This window comes from Cydia fagiglandana, chromosome 16, assembly GCF_963556715.1.
Source record: "Cydia fagiglandana chromosome 16, ilCydFagi1.1, whole genome shotgun sequence".
NCBI classification, from domain to species: domain Eukaryota; kingdom Metazoa; phylum Arthropoda; class Insecta; order Lepidoptera; family Tortricidae; genus Cydia; species Cydia fagiglandana.
Window position 1 is genome coordinate 16,634,124 of NC_085947.1, and position 22,984 is coordinate 16,657,107.

Here is a 22,984-nt window from a genome sequence, read left to right on the forward strand (position 1 = left end):
CGAGGTGAAAATGGTAATAAATGGACGCCGTCTCGTATCTGCATTTTTGGTCCGGTCTTGATAGGTTCGAGATTGATAAGGATCGATATCTCTGTGGATCCGAGAATTACTTATATACCTAGTATTCGTTCTACGGCCATCGCCTTACGTTGAGCCGGATGAAAATAAGGTATCGTCTTGGGTCGTCCCATTCGTTTTTCGTCAAGTTCTTAAATTAGTCCTATTCTGCTTTCGTCACTCATTCTACATTCATTCCAATCGTCGGTGGCATTCAATATAGAATGAGTGACGAAAGCAGAATATGACTAATTTAAGAAGTTGACGAAAAACGAATGGGACGACCCAAGACGATACCGAAAATAAGGCTGGAACCATACCACAGAAGCGGATTTGCAGCACATAGCTAAGCCTGTGTTTTTTTGTCATGGGAATAAATTAGGTACCCCACTACTGTCTTCTCCTTAATATACGAGTCATTTAGGTAACTACCTAAATATTCCCTTCTTTATGATTTGTATCCTTATCCTTTAAATCTTAGGTTACTTTTGGTATTTATAGTCCCAAATCACATACATTCGTGAGACATGATCTAGCTAACATCACGTCATCGTAGCCATGTCACAAAATTTACAATATCTAGACTCATAACTATGCGTCTAAAAGCAAAGAGGTATGGATTATAGAAGAGATATAAAGTCAATGAAAATCGTGCCTTTTTGTTTGACAGCTGAGCTGCGACTACAGATTTACAATAAACTGCCTAGCAATATCAGAAACAGAAAACTTAAATTCATTCACATCAAAATTAAAATTCTTATTAATAGAGAAGGCATACTATTCCGTCCAAGAGTTCATGGAAGATAACTTTCTTTTGTAACTACCAGGTACTAATATTAATCCCCTGTGTAAATAATAATGTAGTTAAGTAGGTACAACTATTTAATTGTAAGTAGAAAATGTTTTAATTAAATTTTAAATTAGGCATAGTTCTAATGTTCATAAACTACCTAGATGTAAGATTTATTTGCAATGCCCTAACAGGGTGCCATCTGTTCTCACAACCTTTTACTGTAACAACTAAATGTACCATGGTTTCGAAATAAAGAATTCTATTCTATTCTATTCTACACATTTTGAGTCACTGGATTGTCAAACGTTAACTTTTGACTTGTGATCCGTACAGCGACATCTACACAGGGCTCGGAAACCGTTCTCAACGCTCAAACCGGTTTCGTTCATTTGCCCGGGAACGAAATGGATTTCGTTTCCGTTTGCGGTTACCGGTTAAAGAACTGTTCTTTTGAAATAACGGTTTACACCAATTACGTTCTCGTTTCGTTCTTGAGGAACGAAATAAACCGGTTAAATTGAAAACGTCGCAGCAAGATAAAATGAGTATTATTATTTGTAACCGGCAGAATGTCAGTGCTTTCCTCGAAAAAGCGAAGCGTATCGCTGCGTAGGAATCATTTTGCGTCCTGCAGTACGCTGTGTGCGCCGAAATATGTTTTTTTTTGTTTATTGTTTTTTTTTTACTTTTTTACTTATTAATTAATTAGTGTATGTTTGTTACATGTTTTTTCCTGTTTGTTAATAAATAGTTTCCGATGTTTTATTTAATAATTTTAATTTAATATTTTTTTATAGCAGCTTTAGAATGGTTATAGAAGAAGATATTATTAATTATTTTTATTATTTATTAAAATCAACCAATTATTTATTTATACAAGAAAACGAATCAGTTTTATATTTGCCACCATCAATTAGCCCATCTGCTTGAAAATTAAAAAAACCGGCCAAGTGCGAGTCAGACTCGCGTTGCAAGGGTTCCGTTCGTACATTAGAATGTAACATTACCCAATTTTTAACAATGTATTTTTATGTGAAACGTGAGTGAAAAACCCGTAGGGTCGGATCAAAAACGAAGTAATTAAGTCCGACTCATGCTTGACTGCACATTTCTAAAATGTATATCCTAAAATTATAAAAAAAATATATTTGGATTCTCACAATGAGCTCTTTTATTTGATACAAATGGACGCCCGAAAGCAAACACGTAGTAACCCACAGAAGTTCAAAAAATTTTTTATTGAATTTTTGGAATCTCCAATTTTTTCTGCGCCGATAGGTCGAATCCACGTGCCAATACGATGAAAAATGGAGAAAATAGGAACTCAAAAAGTTCTTATTTTTCTTGAAATGTACTCAGCAAACACGCAGTAAATAGCAAAAACACTCAATAATTTAAATCATTGTATTTACAGCATTTTTAATTCCATATAATTTATACTTTTGTCATTTACAACCTCCGTTGGTCTGACGCAAGTGTATGTTACTACGTGTTTGCCGCTCATGAATGTGAATGTCTTGCAGTTACGCTATTTGGTGGGAAATAATGTTTAGTCGAGTAGTGGTTTAACACAAATTCACACACTATTAAAATATGAGAGACATGTCTTTTACTACGTTTACAAGGATCAAGTAAAACTAACCACATAATAATTACTTCACTGTTGTAGGGCGTAAGGTATAAACTTCTGCGCCTTATTTCGTTTGGCTTATTATTAACCGGGCAACTAAAATATTAAACAGGAACTTTCATTGGACATATAATAATATAATTTGGCTGTGCATTAATATTTTAGCGCCAAATAAAATATAGGGTACATCGCCAATTACTAGCCACCCCCCAATTACTGGCCACTTAATTTGATTTCTATTTATAGGTGAACAAAGTTAATTTTAGTATATAAGGTACGAAAATCCAATTATTAGCCAGTTTTCAATTACTGGCCACCTATTCCAAAAATGAATTCTATTTACAGATAAATAAAACTCATTTTCAGTATAAGGAAAATGGCCAGTAACTGAAATTTATCCACAACCCACTCGTTCAATAACTGGCCGCCTCTTACAAAAATGAGTTCTATTCACCTATACACAGAATTCATTTTAGTATAGGTGGCCAGTAATTGAAAACTGGCTAATAATTGGCGATGTACCCTATTAGCCTCAAATATAAGCATCATATTATTTAAAAAACTGGCAGCAAAATCAAGCCACCCAAAAAATTATAGGGAACTTAAAGTGTTAGGTTGGCGCCTAAAATAATAAATTGGCAACTAATATTGTAAAGCGATCATAAAATTTAGTTGTCATCTAGTTGTTCACTTCACACCTAAGTAATCAACTATAGTCATAACTGAGCATGTCGTTTCAGCTAGGTAGTATTTTAACACAAAAGCAGTTAAATTTTATGGATATTGGTCACTTTTTACACAAAACACCTCAAATTAATTTACCAACACGTAATGGTCAGTATACTTTTAGTCGAAATTTCTAATCATGAAACGGCTAATGGCCATTATACCATTAAATCTTTAAATTTTTAATTACTAATTTCAATAGTTACCACTGTGTTCTGCTAGAGTCAACAGATAGGTGCGACGACGAGCAAAGCGAGGAGGAGCGTGTTAGGTTGACCGTGTAATGACCAAACAAAATATTTTAAAAGAACTTTATTTTTGAATTAATAAATAGCCGTTTTCTTTTTAAAATGTGCTTCATAAATGGTCTCCAATATAATAATTCAGTTGCCAAATAAATACTTGGTACCTGCCTAAAAATAATCAAAAGCTGTAACGGCATTAAAATACAACTCATATTGATATATTTTTAGGCTCCGTTTTCGTTGCTAAACTATTAATTTTAGTACCCATTTCAATTTTTTTAAGCTACCCAATTTCGATTAATTAGTTGACCGGTTAAATACGTGCCATTTCGTTTTAACGCGGCTATCGCGGCCATTACTTGAACGTTTGCGCCGTCGCTCAGTGTGGTTCGGGGGGTAAAAGTGAGTCGACGTGTTTGTAATCAAGTAAAAGATTACGGGGATTTTGGATAAAGTGATTATTTTTATTTAAGAAAGGAAGTTTTTTTTCAATTGTAAGCATGTAAAATTGCAATATTTACGGTGTGTGTATCGATTTTATGCTTTTATGGGACTTAAATAAAATTTGGTCTTATGGTATCTGATGAAAGTTTGTTTTGTCTAAAGTGGACTTTTATTTTATAAGAGGATGTAGAAACCACTTTTTTTAATAACAATTTAACGTCGTCGTTATACTTTGGTTAGATTTTGATCTTCCATTACGTTATGCCTTTTCCAAAGTGGACTTCTTATTTTTTAGTTGGTTCTACAATAACATTATAAGATTTAATTATGTTCTTGAAAATTAAACCTAAGTTATGTGTTTTGTTTGGTATTAAGAATGCTTATATTGATTTTAATAATTCAAATCATCATAATAGATGTGTTATGTTCGTTTGTGAATCCCGAGAACATCTCACATTTTATAAGTATGTATACATTTGAAATGTCGTGCATTTTACTTTAAGATGCCATTAAAGTCATTTTTAAGGGTGTGGTAAAATTTTTGGCAATACATTTAATGCATTCTAAATTGCTTACAAAAAGAAACAAAAAATACTGTTACAGCATTTTGTTCACCCAAAATTTCTAAACCACTACGTTTACGACTTTATTACGGATATCTTTTGTCATATTCAGGAGGATTACTGCGTTTTTTCTGTCCATACAAATTTTAAGGAAATGCTATCCCATACTGTACTGGTACTGGTATTTACTACGAGTTTGCGCACTGTGTAAAAAAGATCAAAACGTAGTAACCCACAAAATATGGTCTTGTAACAACTTGAGCTAAATTTATTTAAATGAATTTTTCAAAAAAAAATTGAATGTGCATCCAATTTTGAGTTAGTTATGTTAATAAACAACGTAGTTATGATTTTTTTTTCAAAACTCGAATAATTTTTCGTCTCTGGTGAACAATTTGGTTTTTGTGGGTCACTACGTGTTTGCTTTAGGGCGTCGATATCAACACGATTTAGTTTGAACTTTTTTATTTTTAAATTTTCTCATTGACCCCCTAAAAGTGGCCCCATGTTTAAAATTCGTTTGTTTACGGTACATGTCCGTCTTTGGGTCACAAAATGATGTTCCATTTTTCTTTTCAATGGAACATCTGGAATTTATAATATAAATCTATCCTAATTGGTCATATAAAAGGATTAACAAAATTCAAAATAAATATCTATAGACAATAAATAATTTGCACGCCAGCGTGTCAGCATTGTTTGCTTAATGACGTCCACCAACATTTAATATTCTTTTTTATTTGCATACAAAATGCAAGGAGGAGAAGCTGCTAATACAATTCAGAGCTTTAAGTTTATATCCTTTCAGAGTAGGATTATCAAAAAAAATGTGTACCCACTTATTTTACTTACAGTTGTCAGAATCGAAATTATCGGTCTCTTCTTCATTGAAAAATGGTTGACTGTCCGGAACATATTTAAAACTTTGTGAATCCATTTTAAATGTAACAAAACACCACCAACACCAACAGTCAAAACTCACACGCCCAAAAAGTATAAAAAATAAACAATTCAGTCAGCAAGCAGCACCGTCAAGTCAACATCGAGATCGAGTATATACTTAGAGCGGGTAGCCGGGTAATGTATTAATATTGTAGACGGCTGAGATTAACCGGTATTATATCGTTCCTCGAGAACGAAAACATTTCGTTCTCTCAACTAACCGGTTAGAAGAGAGGACTAAATTTTAAAGTTCGCGTTCCATCAATTAACCGGTTTATTAATGAACGAAATAATATAACGGTTTGTAAACGATATTAACCGGTATATCAATACCGGTTCCGAGCCCTGCATCTACATAATCTGTCAAAACCAAAGCATGAAATTGTCATATACTTTACATATCTTATGCTATCAAGGAATCTTTGCTAGAAGCAAGCAAGCGTAACCATTGCTCTAATATACGAATATCGAAGCGAAAGGAAAGGAAAATAAAAATAAAACATGCTTTTGAAAATAAAATATATTCATATATAAGTACAATGGCCATGCTGATACACGCACTAATACTAAATTATACGGATATATCGTCGACAACCAAACTCACTAATTACTTACCAGTTCTTAGCCATATTGAACCGTACTTGTACAAAAACAAGGTTGATTTTTGTTTGTTTTTTTGCAATTACTGAGTTTCGGTTGTGACATGACGGTATTATTCACTAGTTTTCTGACTAATTTACAGAATACACATGTATATTGGCAACGCACCGGATTATACACACAAAAAGAATCACGTCTCTCCTGTGACCATACCCAAACTGAGGGGCTATAAATACTAAGTTTTAACTGAATACTTTCTTCTAAAGTAAGGACGCTGTACACGAAGAATAGCGTACATCCCATTTCTCATCTCTATTGCGCGCATAATTTTATGTGTTAAAAGTTGTCAATGACACTGTGCGAGCGGTTAGCAATAGAATTAGGAATAGACGTGTCAATATACGAAATTCTTTGTACGTAGCGTTCTTACTTTAATCATCTTTAATTGTAAGATACAACATTATCTATAATCTATACGCTCACAAGTTGTTAACTGTGTCCCAAATTGTGATAAAATGTGTTTTAAAATCGGTGTATGTTCCTTTACGCGTTTTTCTAAATACCGATGTGATTCGATCAATCGCCATTTACCATGTATTTTTTTTTAATTTGCGTTAATTCTTTTTTTAAATTTTCGAAGATTCGAAAACTAGTGAAATAATACACAGTATACAATATTAACTGCTTAAATTACGATGCAAATAAACAGTAATGAAAATAACATTTAACTTGTCAATATTATGATGATTTTGAGAAAAATATAGTCATGCGAAATAATGGACATAACTTCAGAACTGTCAAATATAAATACACGTGCATGATAATTCTGTTACATAGTCGAATGAAAATACAAAATGATGCTACATAATACATAAGGTAACTAAGGTAAGTATTATTTAAGTTTACTTACAGGTACATTACATAACGAATACTTTTCGGGCAATACAGGAATACAGAAATTGGAATAATACAAAAAACTGGATAATACGACTCGTGCTTTGGACCACTTAAATTTAAATGCATATGTCACGTTTCACGGCAAAAGGTACCTTATGGCGGCTGGCGGTTACGTCGCATAGCGCCGCAATAATATTGGAGCGGCGTTAATAATAGCGTAAGCGCCAAGTGCCTTTAGGTACCTTTACCCGTGGGACGTCACATATAAATATTTAATAAGTACATTATCGAATTAAATATCACAAGATTCACAAATGCCATTAATATATAATATAAAAGTAAGTACATAAGAGAAGCGCAAAAATTAACTTATACAATATCAGATAAGAGTTAGATCAAGCTAAGTTGGCAGCAGTTTGGATAGCCCAGACTGTGCAAGTGTTATTTTGAACGTCAAACTTTTATGAAATTATGACGTTTAAATAACACTTACGCAGTCTGTGCCTAGGGTTGCTAACCGTACTATATTATATAGTATTGTACTATATTTTGGCTCTCTGTACTATATACTTTTGGAAAAATATATAGTACGCTAAAATACTATATTTCCTATTAAACGTATATTACACTCATGTTTAGTATTTTATCTAAAAGTACTATATTTTTTGAAATTACTATATTTTTGATGCCTTATTCTGGAAAATACTATATTCCACCCAAAAAAAGTTGGCAACCCTATCTGTGCCATGAAAATCGCACGGTATAACTCGAGCGCCCTAGGTTAGAATGTTAATAGGTACTTAACAAAAAATATTAGACATAACTACCTATGTATGTACTATTTATTAAAGATATTACACATCTTTTTCGTTATGTAAGAAATCGCTAAGTAATTCTGATAAGAAGTGCAAAAGCATATGTGGGGCTATTCATAAATTACGTCATTTCAAATTAGGGGGGGGGGGGTCTGGACATCGGATGACGGTAGCATGAAGTAGGAGGAAATGGGGTCATTTGAAGCATGATTTTTGGATGATTATAGGGGGGGGGGGGTCAAAAATTGTCAAAAATCGTCAAAAATCGATGACGTAATTTATGGACAGCCCCTGTGGCTTTCCGTCAGAGAAGACCCTTTTAGGCATGAAACGCCACATATAGTTATGTTAGCTAGCTCGGAGTATGGTTGGCCATACTCTCAACGTTGGCTTATTCCCTTTTGGGGCAATAAGATCTTACAATGGCATATACTCAAGAAATTCATCGCATTAATTGCGTTATTTTTCTACATGTAATAACATTTATTTTTAATTAACTTTTTTAGCACTTAAGGAAGTCATTTTTCCATTAGTCATAGTATTATATCTATATATAAATCTCCTGGGTATATTTAAACTAAAATACATTGGTCCTTATTTGGTATCAGTTAAGGCACTACAACTCACTATCTTAGAGTCGGTCCAAAAAAAGTCTGCAGCGGATTTGATAGCCCACGCAGTGCAAGTGTCATTTATACGTCATAATTTCATACAAGTTTGACGTTTAAAATAACACTTTCACTGCGTGGGCTATCAAATCCGCTGCAGACTAATCTTGGTCTGACTCTACACTAATAAAAACATAAAACTAAGTATAACTATATCATTGCAGTTAGTAACAACCTCATGTAATAACTATTATCAAATCACTGTAGACATTTCGCTGGCCCAATATTACAGGGTTCTATGTTACATTTTCAAGATAGTCGAAATTCGACCTAATGTCACTATGACAATGTTCAAATTTAAGTTCGATCAAAGTGAAAGATAGAACCCTGTAATATTGGGCCAGCGATTTGTTAGAACAATATAAGTAGGTGTATAATTAAAATAATAGTGTAAACACACGAAATACATATGTATGTGTCGGCGGCTGATCGTAAGATCAGGCATATCGTGAAATTCCTAGGCATATCGTGAAACGTGAAAATCTTCGACCAGTTCCCTGAGTCGACGCGGGGCTCCTATTTCTGGGCAGTTTGGCCTTCGGGCATCTGAAGCAACCTAACGAACCTATCTTACCTATATATTGGTTTAATGTGACTATCGTCAAAACAATACACAGGAACATTACGATCTGCCTGATCTTACGATCGGCCGCCGACATATGTCTTATGTTCTATGCTATATGTAGTTATTATAAAGTTTAATTTGCCATTATGTGACTACAGTAACTATAGTCTTTAAATAAAAGTAAACAATATCTACACTCAAATGGCTCGTAAAGCCAGTTGAGGGTAGATGAAAACCTTACACGATCAAATAATGTAGGTTAAAGTCAGGTCGTCCAGGGACAGATTCGGGCGGTTTTGTAATTGGTCGGTTAACCAATAAATGTTATAACTACCCGAAAATGTACAAATTGTTTGTCTACTTTTATTTAAATACCTAAAGATACAGACTATAGATTTAATATTTATTGTATCTTTGTTAGAAGATTAACCTGAATCGTATTAATAATTATTAAGGTTTAACCACACGCATCGAAAGATCGAAACTTAACAGCTGATGCCACGCAGCAGCAAAATATAGGTGAAAATCAACGCTTATAAGACGTGAGCTCCGATGGTTAGATCTTTTTTGAATAAATTTGGAATGTTATTTTTTTATTATCGTAAAAAAAAAAACAAGTCGATCCAAACAAACAATTACAAATTGATGCATCAAAGATGGCGTGAATGGAATGAACTAAAGTTAAGCCCCTAAAGACGGGTTAAGAATTGGTTAAGAACTTGCATACAATATTCGATACATTTCTAAATACAGAGGGCTATAACCGCGAAAATCGGAAGTCGTCAATTGCGGGCATTTTTTTCGTCACTCTAATTATGTCCTAGAGAAAGATCCCCGCAATTAGTGAATTTCGGTTTTCGCGGTAGGCCTCCAGAGTACATTAAATTAACCGATTCGTTGCGTGTTCCATTTTCGAAAACTTTTGGCTGTGGCGCGGTGCAATCATTTCATGACACGGCAGCCATGCCATGCGCCATAGAATATGATGACACTCCTCCCGTGTCATACGCCACATGTAAAAAACATTGATGACACGACAGGCGTATCATCAGCCCCGAATCGGTTAAATCGATCGGCCAAATACAGCAATGTAACGAAAATAGCATGCAAGTTCTTGAACCATCTAAATGAGGCTTTAGTGATGTTGTCTTGTTGTTATATTAACCAATACAAAGATACTGTCTATCACATAAACAGTTCGCCATCCTTGGTGAAAAGACGTCCAAGTTAAAAACAAAATAACTAAAGCTGTTTATACGACAACGGTTTCACTCACTTGAATTTTTAGTCGCTATTGGCGACATGTTTCGGGCCCGTCGGGGGTCCTTCCTCAGGCGCTCGTGCTCGCGGCGGCTGCAACTCGTGCACTGATCGCGCCGCTCGCCTCGTCGCTCGTTGCGCGCGCGCGGACAGAGCGGGGGCGGGGGGCGCGGTGCACTCCGCAGCCGGAGTTGTCAGGTCGAGGTCTGGCAGGGCGGCTGCATCGACTGGCATCAAGCACACTGCACTCACTATGTCCACGCGATCGTCACAACGCACATCCCGCCTAATACCAGGAATTATAGGCTTCCATGCAGGTGGCAACATCCAGCCTCCGTCTCGATTGAAATTAGACCGCACCGCGAGTGCACCGCGCCCCCCGCCCCCGCTCTGTCCGCGCGCGCGCAACGAGCGACGAGGCGAGCGGCGCGATCAGTGCACGAGTTGCAGCCGCCGCGAGCACGAGCGCCTGAGGAAGGACCCCCGACGGGCCCGAAACATGTCGCCAATAGCGACTAAAAATTCAAGTGAGTGAAACCGTTGTCGTATAAACAATTTAAAATATGTCTCACGAAAGTTTAATATCGATAACTAAAGCTAACAATAACCTAAACCCAAATACAACTAAATGAAACTAACCGTTCCATTACCAGGTAACTTTCGACTAAACTAAATATTCAAGTGCTCTGTAAACTGTGCCTTTGTGACAGCAGAATAAGAAATAAACTTGTGCCCGAGGAAAAACAATAAAATGGCACACAAATGACGATGATACAAGTTAGCGTTAAAATAGTATTTGTTCCATTTTCATGTAAAAAGGTTATTATTGTCAAAAGTCAATAAGGCATTACTGCCATAAATATTTATTTTAAAGTTGACCTTCTAGCGGATGGCGCTGGAGCTAACATACGGCGTTGCATGAACAAAAATCTCGGTGGCTCCACTTCTTGAATCCATCCTTGGGTCCTAAGGACCAATCCTGCCAAAGGAAATCTCTTGTTCATGCAACGCCGTGGTTGACCTTTTTATGCTCTGAGCACACAACTATTCTAGACCAAAGGAACAGTGATACCTTTTCTTAGAAAAAGTCACATTTACTTAACATCTCCATATCTGTCTAAATTCATTGTACATATTTATAAGGCACATTAAGTACAAACATTGTAATATTAAGTAATTATCAGCTTAATTCCTACATTTATAACATGATTAGATTTGTTACAACTCACTTTATAACTGGACGTGTCAGTGCCGTGTCAGTTCCTAACATACATATATTATTGGAAGGCACATCGTTATACCCATAATCTAATAAAACATGGTTTTCTCTTCCCAGAGTGGCACAAGCCTACGTCACAATAACATTGCCACTTTATATAGCGCTATCTCATATTATTATATAGCGCTGTCGCATGATGACGTAGGCTTGTGTCAGTCACGTGGTCGGAAGAGAGTACCAGGCGGAGTATATTATTATACCATGGTTATCCCATCTATAGTCCAAAACTTTTACAACTCAAAGGACGGATACATTTGTTAGCGCCACTTGCACCATCCCACTAACCCGGGGTTAACCGATTAAACCGTTAACCCAGTGTCAAATTGTAATGGTATCCATGGTAACTCCAGGTTTAACCGGTTAACCCCGGATTAGTGGAATGGTGCAAGTGGGCCTTAATGAACAACACCCTGGTTACTTTCAAGTTATGACTGACAGTAAACTATCCAATATACATATACATACATTGAAAGGGGCCAACCCCAGTTTACCCTATATCTAGAAATAGAATAGAATAGAATAGATTTATTCGTAAGCACAAACAATCGGAACAGTACATAGTATAAAAGAAAACACAATCACATAAGTATCTATCACATAAGTTCATAAAAAAAAGTATCTAATTACATAAGAAGCATCTAGCATAAAAAAAGATTTAGTTTTAAGCCTCTCTACTCTCTACCACTAGAGATGTGTAACTGTGTACACCTGCAATAATATTTTACACAACTAAGGCCGCAAAAATATCTGACACGATCTTAATTGTAGAGCCATAAGAGCGTGTCACATATTTTTGCGGCCTTCGACGAGTAACATATTATTGCACGTGAGTGTACCTATGATATCATAAAAAAGTTTTTGCAACTTTTGGTAACTTTCCGTCTGTATTTTTAATTTTTGACAATCACATTTACTTATTCGCGTATAATGTTCTAAAATAATATCTCTATATCATTTTGTGTTTAAAATTTTCGTAATAAGATTGGTCACGTTTTAACTAAAACATTATCGTGATTGTCGAAATTATACATCAATAAATTCTTTACATATTATAACGAGCTGCAAAAACCTTAGTACGAAAAGGGTGTACTTATAGTGAGTCGGTGACATGATGCGGTCGCCAATTTAATGTATAGGGTTGCCGGTCAATCGACTTTGATGTAGCGAACACATTAAAGCCGTCACAGACTACCGCACCGCACCGCGATTTTGGTGCGCCGCACGCAAGTGAGAGCGAGAAAGAGATATCTACAATATATTAGAATTGGCGCCTTATAATTCTGTCTATATAACATCTAAGGCCCACTTGCACCAGTAAAATTTAACACTGGGGTAAACGGTTTAACCGCTTAACCCCGGGTTAGTAGGATGGTCCAAGTGGGCCAGTCAACAGAAATAAGCCAAGCAAAAGTGAAGTGAATATGAAGTAATTTTGAAGACGAATAGAATTTATTGTACCCTCTTTGTAAGAGACCTGTATGGTATGTGTGTCATGCGTTCTTAGCAAACAGACCTGAAGCGAGCGTGGCGGGCTCGGGCGCGTGAGCGAGACGCACGAGCGAGCGGCCTCCCTCTAGCACGAAGATCTCGTCCTTGTTCACCGCCACTGAGAGGATCCTGGAACACAGGGGCCATTTTCATAATAATATAGCGACGAACTAAACTTTTTAGGTATATTCGCTAATAATTGGAAGACATGCATCAGTAAGCTTTGGCTGGTGGAGCGATAGAATTTTATGATATTAGTTACACAGCGAAACTATAAATACTTAATAGTTTTTACATTGGGAAGAGTAAGAGCAGCTGGTCAACCGGCTCTAATGGTTTATTATGGCTATGCTTCGTCTCTTCTTTGATATGGGATCATCATGTGGGGAAACTTCTCGAGGACACATTTAGCCATCATAGTTGCCCTATCTAAGACAATCTCGGTTAATCATCCTGTATGTTCTTTAAAAATAACCTTCTACAGATGTAGGGCATAATCGTTTTCCATCGTATTTTCTCGGAAACGCGCGTATTTGTCATGCTACTGTTTTTATACTGAGACTGACTGAAGTAGCAATAAGTCACGTTCCGTGGAAATACGATAGAAAATAATAACGCACTGCATCTGTAACGATATGTCTTTTCTGAATCTGAAATTAATGTCATATACTAATAAAAAGCGACCAAGGCCTCCAGTACCCCAGACTGGAATCAAACCAGAAAATATTTCTGAAAATAATTTGATATGTTAGTTCTAATACTTATAGCTAATGGTATGTCTTTTTTTGACAAATGCCCCTAAATAAGCTATTAGATTTCAATAAAATACCTTCTCAAGTCGTCAACGACGGCCGTGGCCCTCAGGGTATCGGGGTCGAGCACGTAAAGGAAGTGTTCGTTGTGCGCCACGAGGTAGTGCTCCCTGAACACATGCAGCGGCCCCAGGTTGTACTCCATGTCGGCATGGTTGTGCTTGCGCGAGGACGGGTTCAGCAGCTCGGCGATGGTCAGCGGGTTGGATATCGCATCCTGTGGATTAATTATTGAAGGGTTTATTGCTTAAGCCTTCGCTCAGCATAGCAGCTAGAGCGCGCGAAGCACACGCGCTACGAACCGCTCGACTTTCCAATATGAAGGGCCCTGAATAAATAGGTACGCGCCAAGCGTGTTTTGAACGTCGTGTTAAGCCTGATTTAGGGGCATGAAAGACGCCGCAGGCGCCCAATATACAGGCTAAGTTCAAATTTAGACTTTTAGAGTATGAAGGGCATCGTAGCGTTCTGAACGTCGGGCTAAGTTCAACCGTGGGGCATGAAGGACACCGCAGGCGCCCAATATACTGAAGGGCGCCAAATGAGCTTACAATTAACACAAAGAAGTAAACTACTTAAGTTATGGAATTGTAAAAAAAAACTCATTTATTCAGATAAAATAAACCCTATTTAATACAGATTTTCTTGTTCTGCCAAACTGCAGGGCAGTTTGTTGGCAGAGGGAACTCCCTTAAAACAGAGATGGGTAGGTATATGGATGGATGTGTGGGATTATATTCTAGTCTTCATTACCTTTGAACAACCAAATTTCACTTACGAATGCAAATTCTTGATATTTTGATGATACTAAAAAAAATCACTATGCCTATAAGATTCGAGGAGTGCCCCCGATTTCTCGATTGGGTCTAGCGAAGCTGACCTTGAACATAAGTGTATGCAGCACCTGCCCGGCGCGGTCGGCGCGCCACAGCCTCACCCCGGGGCGCGCGCAGTAGGCGAGCGCGCCGCCGCCGCCGCCGCCGCGCGAGTACGAGTACTGGAACACCGCACCCAGGTGGCACAGGCTGGAAGATAGCATCAAATATTAATTAAACTACCAAAATTTTAGCTGAAGTTGTGAAAAAGCCAAAGGCTAAAGAACCAAAGTAACCGATGTAGCCCTCCGAATCGCTAAACTTAAGTGGCAGTGGGCGGGGCACATTGCCCGTAGAACCGATGGCCATTGGGGCGGAAAGGTTCTCGAGTGGCGACCACGTATCGGAAGGCGCAGCGTGGGTAGGCCCGCACGAGGTGGACTGATGACCTGGTAAAGGTCGCGGGAATCCGCTGGATGAGGGTGGCGCAAGACCGGTCATTGTGGCACTTTTTGGGGGAGGCCTATGTCCAGCAGACATCCTCTGGCTGATATGATGATGATGATGAAAGAAAACCTAAGCCTTTGGCTTCAATTGTACTAAAAACTGTGTATCAACGGTAAAGCTACGTGTATCAAGGCGGCAAATCAAGGCCATTCATACATTGCGCTCGGCCAAATGTATGAACGGTCTTGTTTTGCCGCTCGCCGCGCCGCCGGTCGCGTGCGTTCAGTCTGCGGCCTAAAATACCGGCCGTTTTGCTGCGTAAACAGTGGAACGTCTTATGACTAAGCAATTTGGTCGATCCTATTTTTTTTTAACAATTATGAGGGATTATGTTAGGTCTCGTAATAAAAACCAAAACTAAACTTGAATTGTTTTATTTAACTAAGAAAAACGAATTATATAGAATTTTAACACCCTAAACGCACGTTCGCTCGTCGTTCAATCGTTCTCCCCGTTCCTTTCGCACCTCTTGTCATCCTTCTCTCTCCCTTGCGTTCCGTTTCACGCTATCCCCTTACGTTCCATTCCTACAGTAATTATTAAAGCTTACCTCTTCCTCTCTCGCTTGCCTATTTGGTTGATCGACCACTTGCCGTCCCGCTTCTCGCACACTATCGTGCGATACAAGCTGGACACCAACAGCGTGTTCTGATAGTAGCTCATCTGCACTATCTCGTGTTCTTCGTTCACGATCTCACTGGATTTGCAGAGGTGCTGGAAACATTGGTAAAATCGGTATCGTCTTGGATCGTCCCATTCGTTTTTCGCCAAGTTCTTAAATTAGTCCTATTCTGCTTTCGTCACTCATTCTACATTGAAAGCCACCGACGATTGTGACGAATGTAGAATGGTTGAACATCGCGACTTTTACTACATAATGACGAAGTGGGTGTATCTGAGTATAGTTATTCATTCGACTTTACAAGAGGCAGATGTCTGACTGGCGACGATCAGCTAGAAGCGAGTAGTGTGTTTATCTGCATCACTTTTATTGAAAATAAAATAGTCAAGCGCTGCCCCGTATGGTTGACCGAGTAAAATTTTAAGTCAGATTTGAAGCTACGAGTAAAAGAAATGTAAAACGAAATGAGGTTTTTAATACATACATGTATGTATTACAATTTGTATTATGCAGTAATTCCAATGATAATCGGTAACATATGACCCGTAACCAATAGCTCAATAGATGCTTATCAAAAACAATACAAGACTAATCGAGAACAACGAGAGAATTAATCGACAACTAAATATACCAATTCATTTCAACCAGTCAACCATTGTTATATATAATACATACCTATATTAACTATAAGCGTATAATACTGGAATGCGCAGATAAGAATGTCTTCTTTGCAATTCTACAAGATATTTTCTCTACTCAATTTTTTGATATATCTACTTGCTATCGTTTGCCTCTAATGTTATCATGTGTCATCTCTTCTTAGTTATTCTATAATCTATATACATGGTGTGTCTGACCATGGGGCTTTAAATTCAGGGCTTGATTTTACTCGCTAAACTGAGCTACTTTTACTATGGGACCAACCCTAAAATCGGGGAAAATTTTTTGGCTTTTCCATAGAAAACGACGACACCTGATCATCCTAAATGTATGAAAAAGTAAAAAAAAAATCGGGATTTCGGAATTGGTGCCATAATAATAGTACCTCAGTTTAGCGAGTAGAATCGAGCCCGGGATTTAAAGCTCCATGGTCAGACACACCCTGTAGAAGATGGTCGTGGAATCGATCGTCATAATAATGCTTTCATTTGGACTTGCCTAAAAATCTGAATAAACGAATAACGTCTAAAAAGTGCTATTGGTCCTCTAAACGTACTCAAAGTCATAGGCGTATTTTACGTATATCAATTCCTGTAAACCGCTTTTTGTCCGTAACATGGAAACTAGTTTCGAAAAAATGCGAGTTTTCTAGCTTCGCTATCACATGCTATAAAAGATTGTAGCACAAACAAATACCTATATAACGTTTCGTGTTAGACAGTGCACCCAGTAAACCATTTTTATGTCAGCAGGGGCTACCATTATTCAAACGGAAAAACACTGATATGGGCGCATTAACCCTTGAGATAAGACATGACAACAAATCAATCAAATATACTACGAATTCGAACCTTAAACTCATATACCGTGGATTGTTTATTATTTGATGGATTTTAAATTCGTTTTGTGGCCTTGGCTTTATCGTCCAAAACGGTTACCTAGTAATAGGATTTAAATTGCGTAAGATAGGGATAGATACCAATAGTGGTTAAAGTGCTACGAAACTGTACTTAGTGCGGGTCGCATCGATAATTTGGGTAATTAGGGTTAAAAATAGAGTTGCGTGAGCAAGTAAAATCACCATACAATTGTATGTTTACTAAGAATTTTGGAAGGTTAAAATTTCATGTTTTATCTTTAGCCGACTACAAGAAAGTTCATTACAAGGGGTTATGTATGAAATTATCGCTTTTACCAAACTATTAATGTGGATAGATAATTTATATACGTAATCTATTAATATCAATATACAGGTTGTTGATTTGATCTTCAGTTTCAACAAAAGTAAACCAAACTAAAACGTTTTTAATTACTTAACTAATACAGTTGTGACTCAAAAGAGAGATAATCATTTGGTTGGTTGTTACTTAAAAAATAAAATTATGCACGTACTATGTGATGTATGTAACGTATTATAACATTTATAACTGGCGCGTGGTAACAAGTCGGCGCTTCCGTATTACTAGGTAATTAAATATGCGAGCGCGAAAGCTTATTTTACGCGGCACGTGACTTCTTTGCTGAATATGCGTGGTTTTCCATCAGAGAAGGGTCCTTATGCACATGTAGCATAAAAACCCTTTTATGCATGGAACGACACATATGTATATATAAGATTGAGTATAAGCTTTAGAGTAATTTTACCAGTGTTGCCAACTTGGCATAAATGATGCCAGATCTGACATATTTTCACTCGCTTTGGCACCAAAATTCTCCATTTAGCATCTGGCATATTTTTTAGCATAATTTAGTCTAAGCCAAGTTTGCACCAACTTGGCAGCAACAATATGCGCCATCGCCTTATGTGGTTCATATTTTCATATGAATTTTGACTTTTGTGGACAAAGTTGGTCAAGCAGATCTTGTCAGTAGAAAAAGTCGGTAAATTTGAAAAAAGTATGTGTTTTAAGTGTCTAAATTCAAGTGATATTTTAGCATTTTTTTAGCATAGGTGTTTCAGAAACCTTTGGCATAATTTTGGCATAATCTAGACATTAGTCTAGCATTTTTTTCAAATTCCGAGTTGGCAACACTGAATTTTACGTTCATCAAATCTCATAAAAGACTTACCATGTAGAAGTCGATCTCGGTCATGATGATGACGCCGTTCTTGTCGCCAGAGAACAGCCTCATTCCGTTCTTGGACCACTCGATGGCGGTTATCTTGGCTTTATGCAGGTCACTGATTGTGTACCTGAAGCAAAAATAGTTGTAAACTGAAATAAATATCATAAGTACCTTTTTTTAGGGTTCCGTACCCAAAGGGTAAAACGGGACCCTATTACTAGGACTTCGCTGTCCGTCCGTCCGTCCGTCCGTCTGTCACCAGGCTGTATCTCACGAACCGTGATAGCTAGACAGTTGAAATTTTCACAGATGATGTATTTCTGTTGCCGCTATAACAACAAATACTAAAAACAGAATAAAATAAAGATTTAAATGGCGCTCCCATACAACAAACGTGATTTTTGACCAAAGTTAAGCAACGTCGGGAGTGGTCAGTACTTGGATGGGTGACCGTTTTATTTTTTGCTTTTCTTTGTTTTTTTTTTGCGTTATGGTACGGAACCCTTCGTGCGCGAGTCCGACTCGCACTTGCCCGGTTTTTTTATGTAATAGTCAGCAAACGAGCAGACGAGCCGCCTGATGGGAAGCGGTCATCGTCGCCCATGGACATAAGCAACACCACAGGAGCCACTTAAGCGTTGCCGACCCTTGAGTACCCTAAATACCCGCTTCTTGAAGAATCCCATGTCGTAGCGCAAAGGAAATATAACCTATAGGTATTAAAGAAAATGTGACCAAGCTCGCACGTCGCTCCGGTGTGTCATACATATGTGTCATGTTTGCGTAGATATATGTATGTATAGCGAATTCGCATCGAGTCCATTTCCAAAATCACCCCGAATCGGAAGTGAATCGGAATAATCCGAATACACCTTACATTTTAAACGAAAAAATACGTAACTTTGTGTGTGTGTGTTTTTTATAAGTATACTTATAGGAAGGAAATAAAAAATGAGGGCAAATAAATATAATATGTACCAACATTTACCTTGTTTCTACACAACATAGTTAATTTTTACTGGAGTAAATGTATTTCATATACATACTTTCACAGACACAATGATTTAATGAGTCATAATTGATATCAATAATACCACAACATAATAGCTAATAATACCTTTTGTTTGTTTGAGCATTGAATTGAATACTATGTTTACTAACACTTCAAAATAAGTGCCATGCAAATTTAAACTTTATCAGAACACATCAAGGTTCATTTTGAATTGCACCCACGTCTACTTATATGTTTGCGAGTGTTTATGTTGAAATTGTTGAGATATAAGAGGGTGTGGGATTCGACGAACACACGGGGTGTCCCCTACATACTCGTAGTAGTGAGTAAGTGTGGGGTGGACGACCTGAGTGACTCACTTGTTTTGGGAAACCCCTTGCATGGTGTATCTAATACCTTTAAACGAGCAATTCTTGTTTATTTATATATTTTGGGGATCTCGGAAACGGTTCTAATGATTTCGATGAAATTTGCTATATAGGGGTCTTCGGGGCTGATAAATCGAATCCTTCGTGCGCGACTCCGACTTGCGCTTAGCCGGTTTTTCTTTTCGATTTAGGGTTCGCGAGCATTCATCCAACGGTGGGCGGGCAGCAGCGTCCCTCAAATTCGGTGTACTCGACTGCGATCGCCAACCCGCCTGCCAAGCGTGGCGATTATGGCATTCACCCCCCATAAGGGGGAGGCCTATGTTCAGCATTGGACGTCTTATGGCTGAGATGATGATGATGATGATGATGATGAGCATTCGCGGTCTCCGTACATCAGTGGTTTCACGATCCCAAAGCGACCCACAGACCACAGATCGATTAGCTCTGTTTTAACTCCTGGAGTTCCAGGGGTCTAATTTGCCAGCCAAAAATCGATCTTGAGGTTTTAAATTTAGAATTTTAACTGTCATTTCGTATACTTACTATGTATACTATAATATCCCGTCAGTGGGAATCGACGGGTTAATCAAGATTAAACTAATTTACTTACCTCTCGACCTTCGGCTCTACTTTAGGCTTCAGCGTGTCAGGGATGTTCTCCGGGTGCTCCTTGGGTATTTGGAACACTGTGACCTGCCCCGCCGCGTTGCCGGCGCCCACCATGTAGTCTACGGTGTTCACGATCTTTACGAAGGTGATGGGGGTCGCTGCGGCCTGCGTCAATAATGCACCTTAAGATTATAGTCATACAGTCTTTTTTACAATAATTATACAGATACTGTTGGGCGGCGTGTTTTATATATTAGACCTACACGTAGAAGAAGCTGCCTCGCGAAAAATTGCCGCGTGAAGCAGCCCAGTATGGTCCGGTATGTTTGCCTCGAGACGCGCCTCTGTGAGGCCTACCTATTGACTGAATTCTGTTTGTGCCAAGATTGACATTCAAATATACAGGTTGGCTAAAAAATAACTGCACTCCCATTGCCAGGGAGGAAAGCTTAGCCACCTTGTATAGTAACCATAAGTCATTAAGACGTATTAAAGTAACTTCCTGAAGTACAGATTAAAATGCGTTTCTGTGCCACAAACAGATTGGCTACCTTATCACAATGAGTTAAGGTCTAACGACAATCACCTAGATATGATATTATATTTCTTATGAAGCGTACAATGTACCAGATAAATAATATTACACCTAAGTATGTTTGTAATAAACAGAGATAAACAGTATATTCAGTATGTGAGAAAAACAAGCAGTTGTATACAAGATTAACCTTTAGGCCAAGTATGACCGTAAGGTCAATTAGATTAGATTAGATTAGAATCAAACTAGAAAAACCACAAGTCTCCCTGGGAATAATAAATAAATAAGTAAAAAACCATTTAATTATAAATGTTATACTATAATATATTCCTAATCCTAAATGTTACGCTCATGAATCCCATGATACAATTTATATTATTTAATTATAAGTAGTTATGTATTAAAGGTAAATTTAGGGTACATATTTTTGCCAACAAATTTTCAATTAACTGCTACATTGATAACAGGGTTTTTTTCATATCACCTACACATTTAAATCACATACAGACAAGATAGTCCACATTTGTAGCACAGATAAGAATATAGGTATTAATTTTTATCAGCAATTAAAAACAAAGTCATTTGTTTGATTATGTTTGTGTAGTTTGTTGACATTATAATAGCTAGTTTCCTGTATCTGTATTAACAAGTGGAAATAAAACACAAATTGATATTTTTAAATGCAGATTCGGAGGCTCAACTTAAATACAATTTGAATACTTACTTACTATAACTTTACTGCTGCAGTATTAATTTATTTTATTTATTTTATTGATAAAAATGTTTACATGACATTACAGTTAAACCAATGCGTCACGAAACTTAGACTAAAAACAATAACAATAAGTACTTATAAAGTAAAAGGGCCCACTGATTCCAAGTTTGCCCAATGATATCAGCCTGTCAGTTGTTCGTAACGGAAAATATATTTAATATATCTGTGTCTCACAGAAGTTTTGTTATTAAAACCTTAAGAGCGCTCTTACAAGAAAAGTCGAAATAATGCAAAATTGATGATACTAGTCGACGAAATTCAGGACTTTGTGCTCATTATTAGAAACAATGAGTACTTGTTCCAGTAAAAGCGTCTTCTTATCTTTTTAAATATCGTTGTAAATATTAGAAATAGGACTTATTAAATTAGTAATGATTTTTTTTCTGATGGTCGTTTCCGAAAAACCCCGTGAAGCACTGAACGGCAAGCTCTTATTTGGAAATGTTGAGAAGTTAACTCTGCTAAATCTGGCTATTTTGTATTACTAATACCCTGTACTTTAGGCATATCAAACGATATTTTTCCTACATATCTTTGAGAAAGAGAAAATCAAAGTAAAACGAACTCAATTTTCTCTCCGAAACAAGTGTCAATTTCTACGAAAATCTACTTAGTATCGAAGTCATTTTCATACTCAAGCAATCTGCAACGTTTGCTTATACTGTTGGTATACATTAGTGTTTATGAAATTCTACTATAATTTTTTGGCAATTTTTTGAAAACTACTCTATATTACCGATGACGCACGCTCGCCAGCTCAGTGCCGCGGCAGAGCTTGTACAGGCAGGACGTGTGTCGGTCGGCTCCGCACATTTTCAACGGCGACGACGAGGTTTTTTATCATTGTGTGTGGCGGGCGCCGTGTAAAACGCTATACTGTGTGCGTGTAAACCGCAACGAGAAACTTTGATCCTAGCACTGTTTTTATAGTATTATAATTTATAATGGTACAGTTTAATAAACTACCGGACAGGATTAAAAATATTTGAAACGACCTGACATTCTATATGTATTTATTTGACTCAAGATAGTACTCAGGGTCTGATGATGGAGCCGGAAGGTGGTCACCGGTACCAATCAACCATGCAACTAAACCACTTTGTGTTTAGGCTCGTTTTATTCATCTCAACAAGATCTTTGACTTAAGATAGTACTCAGGGTCTGATGATGGAGCCGGAAGGTGGTCACCAGTACCAATCAACCATGCAACTAAACCACTTCGTGTTT

At 37.4% G+C, this 22,984-nt stretch overlaps 1 protein-coding gene across 1 annotated transcript in view; it reads right to left on the bottom strand.

Moving 5' to 3' along the window:
* The window catches only part of LOC134672068 (WD repeat-containing protein CG11141), a 38,887-nt gene that overhangs the window by 9,926 nt on the left and 5,977 nt on the right, over nucleotides 1-22,984 (bottom strand). The window contains exons 2-7 of the mRNA XM_063529970.1: nucleotides 20,449-20,612; nucleotides 18,459-18,582; nucleotides 15,657-15,820; nucleotides 14,665-14,809; nucleotides 13,802-14,001; nucleotides 12,998-13,101 (exon numbers count right to left, since the gene is read on the bottom strand). Coding sequence (XP_063386040.1) covers nucleotides 12,998-13,101; nucleotides 13,802-14,001; nucleotides 14,665-14,809; nucleotides 15,657-15,820; nucleotides 18,459-18,582; nucleotides 20,449-20,612 — 901 coding nt within the window. The remainder of the gene's footprint in view (nucleotides 1-12,997; nucleotides 13,102-13,801; nucleotides 14,002-14,664; nucleotides 14,810-15,656; nucleotides 15,821-18,458; nucleotides 18,583-20,448; nucleotides 20,613-22,984) is intronic.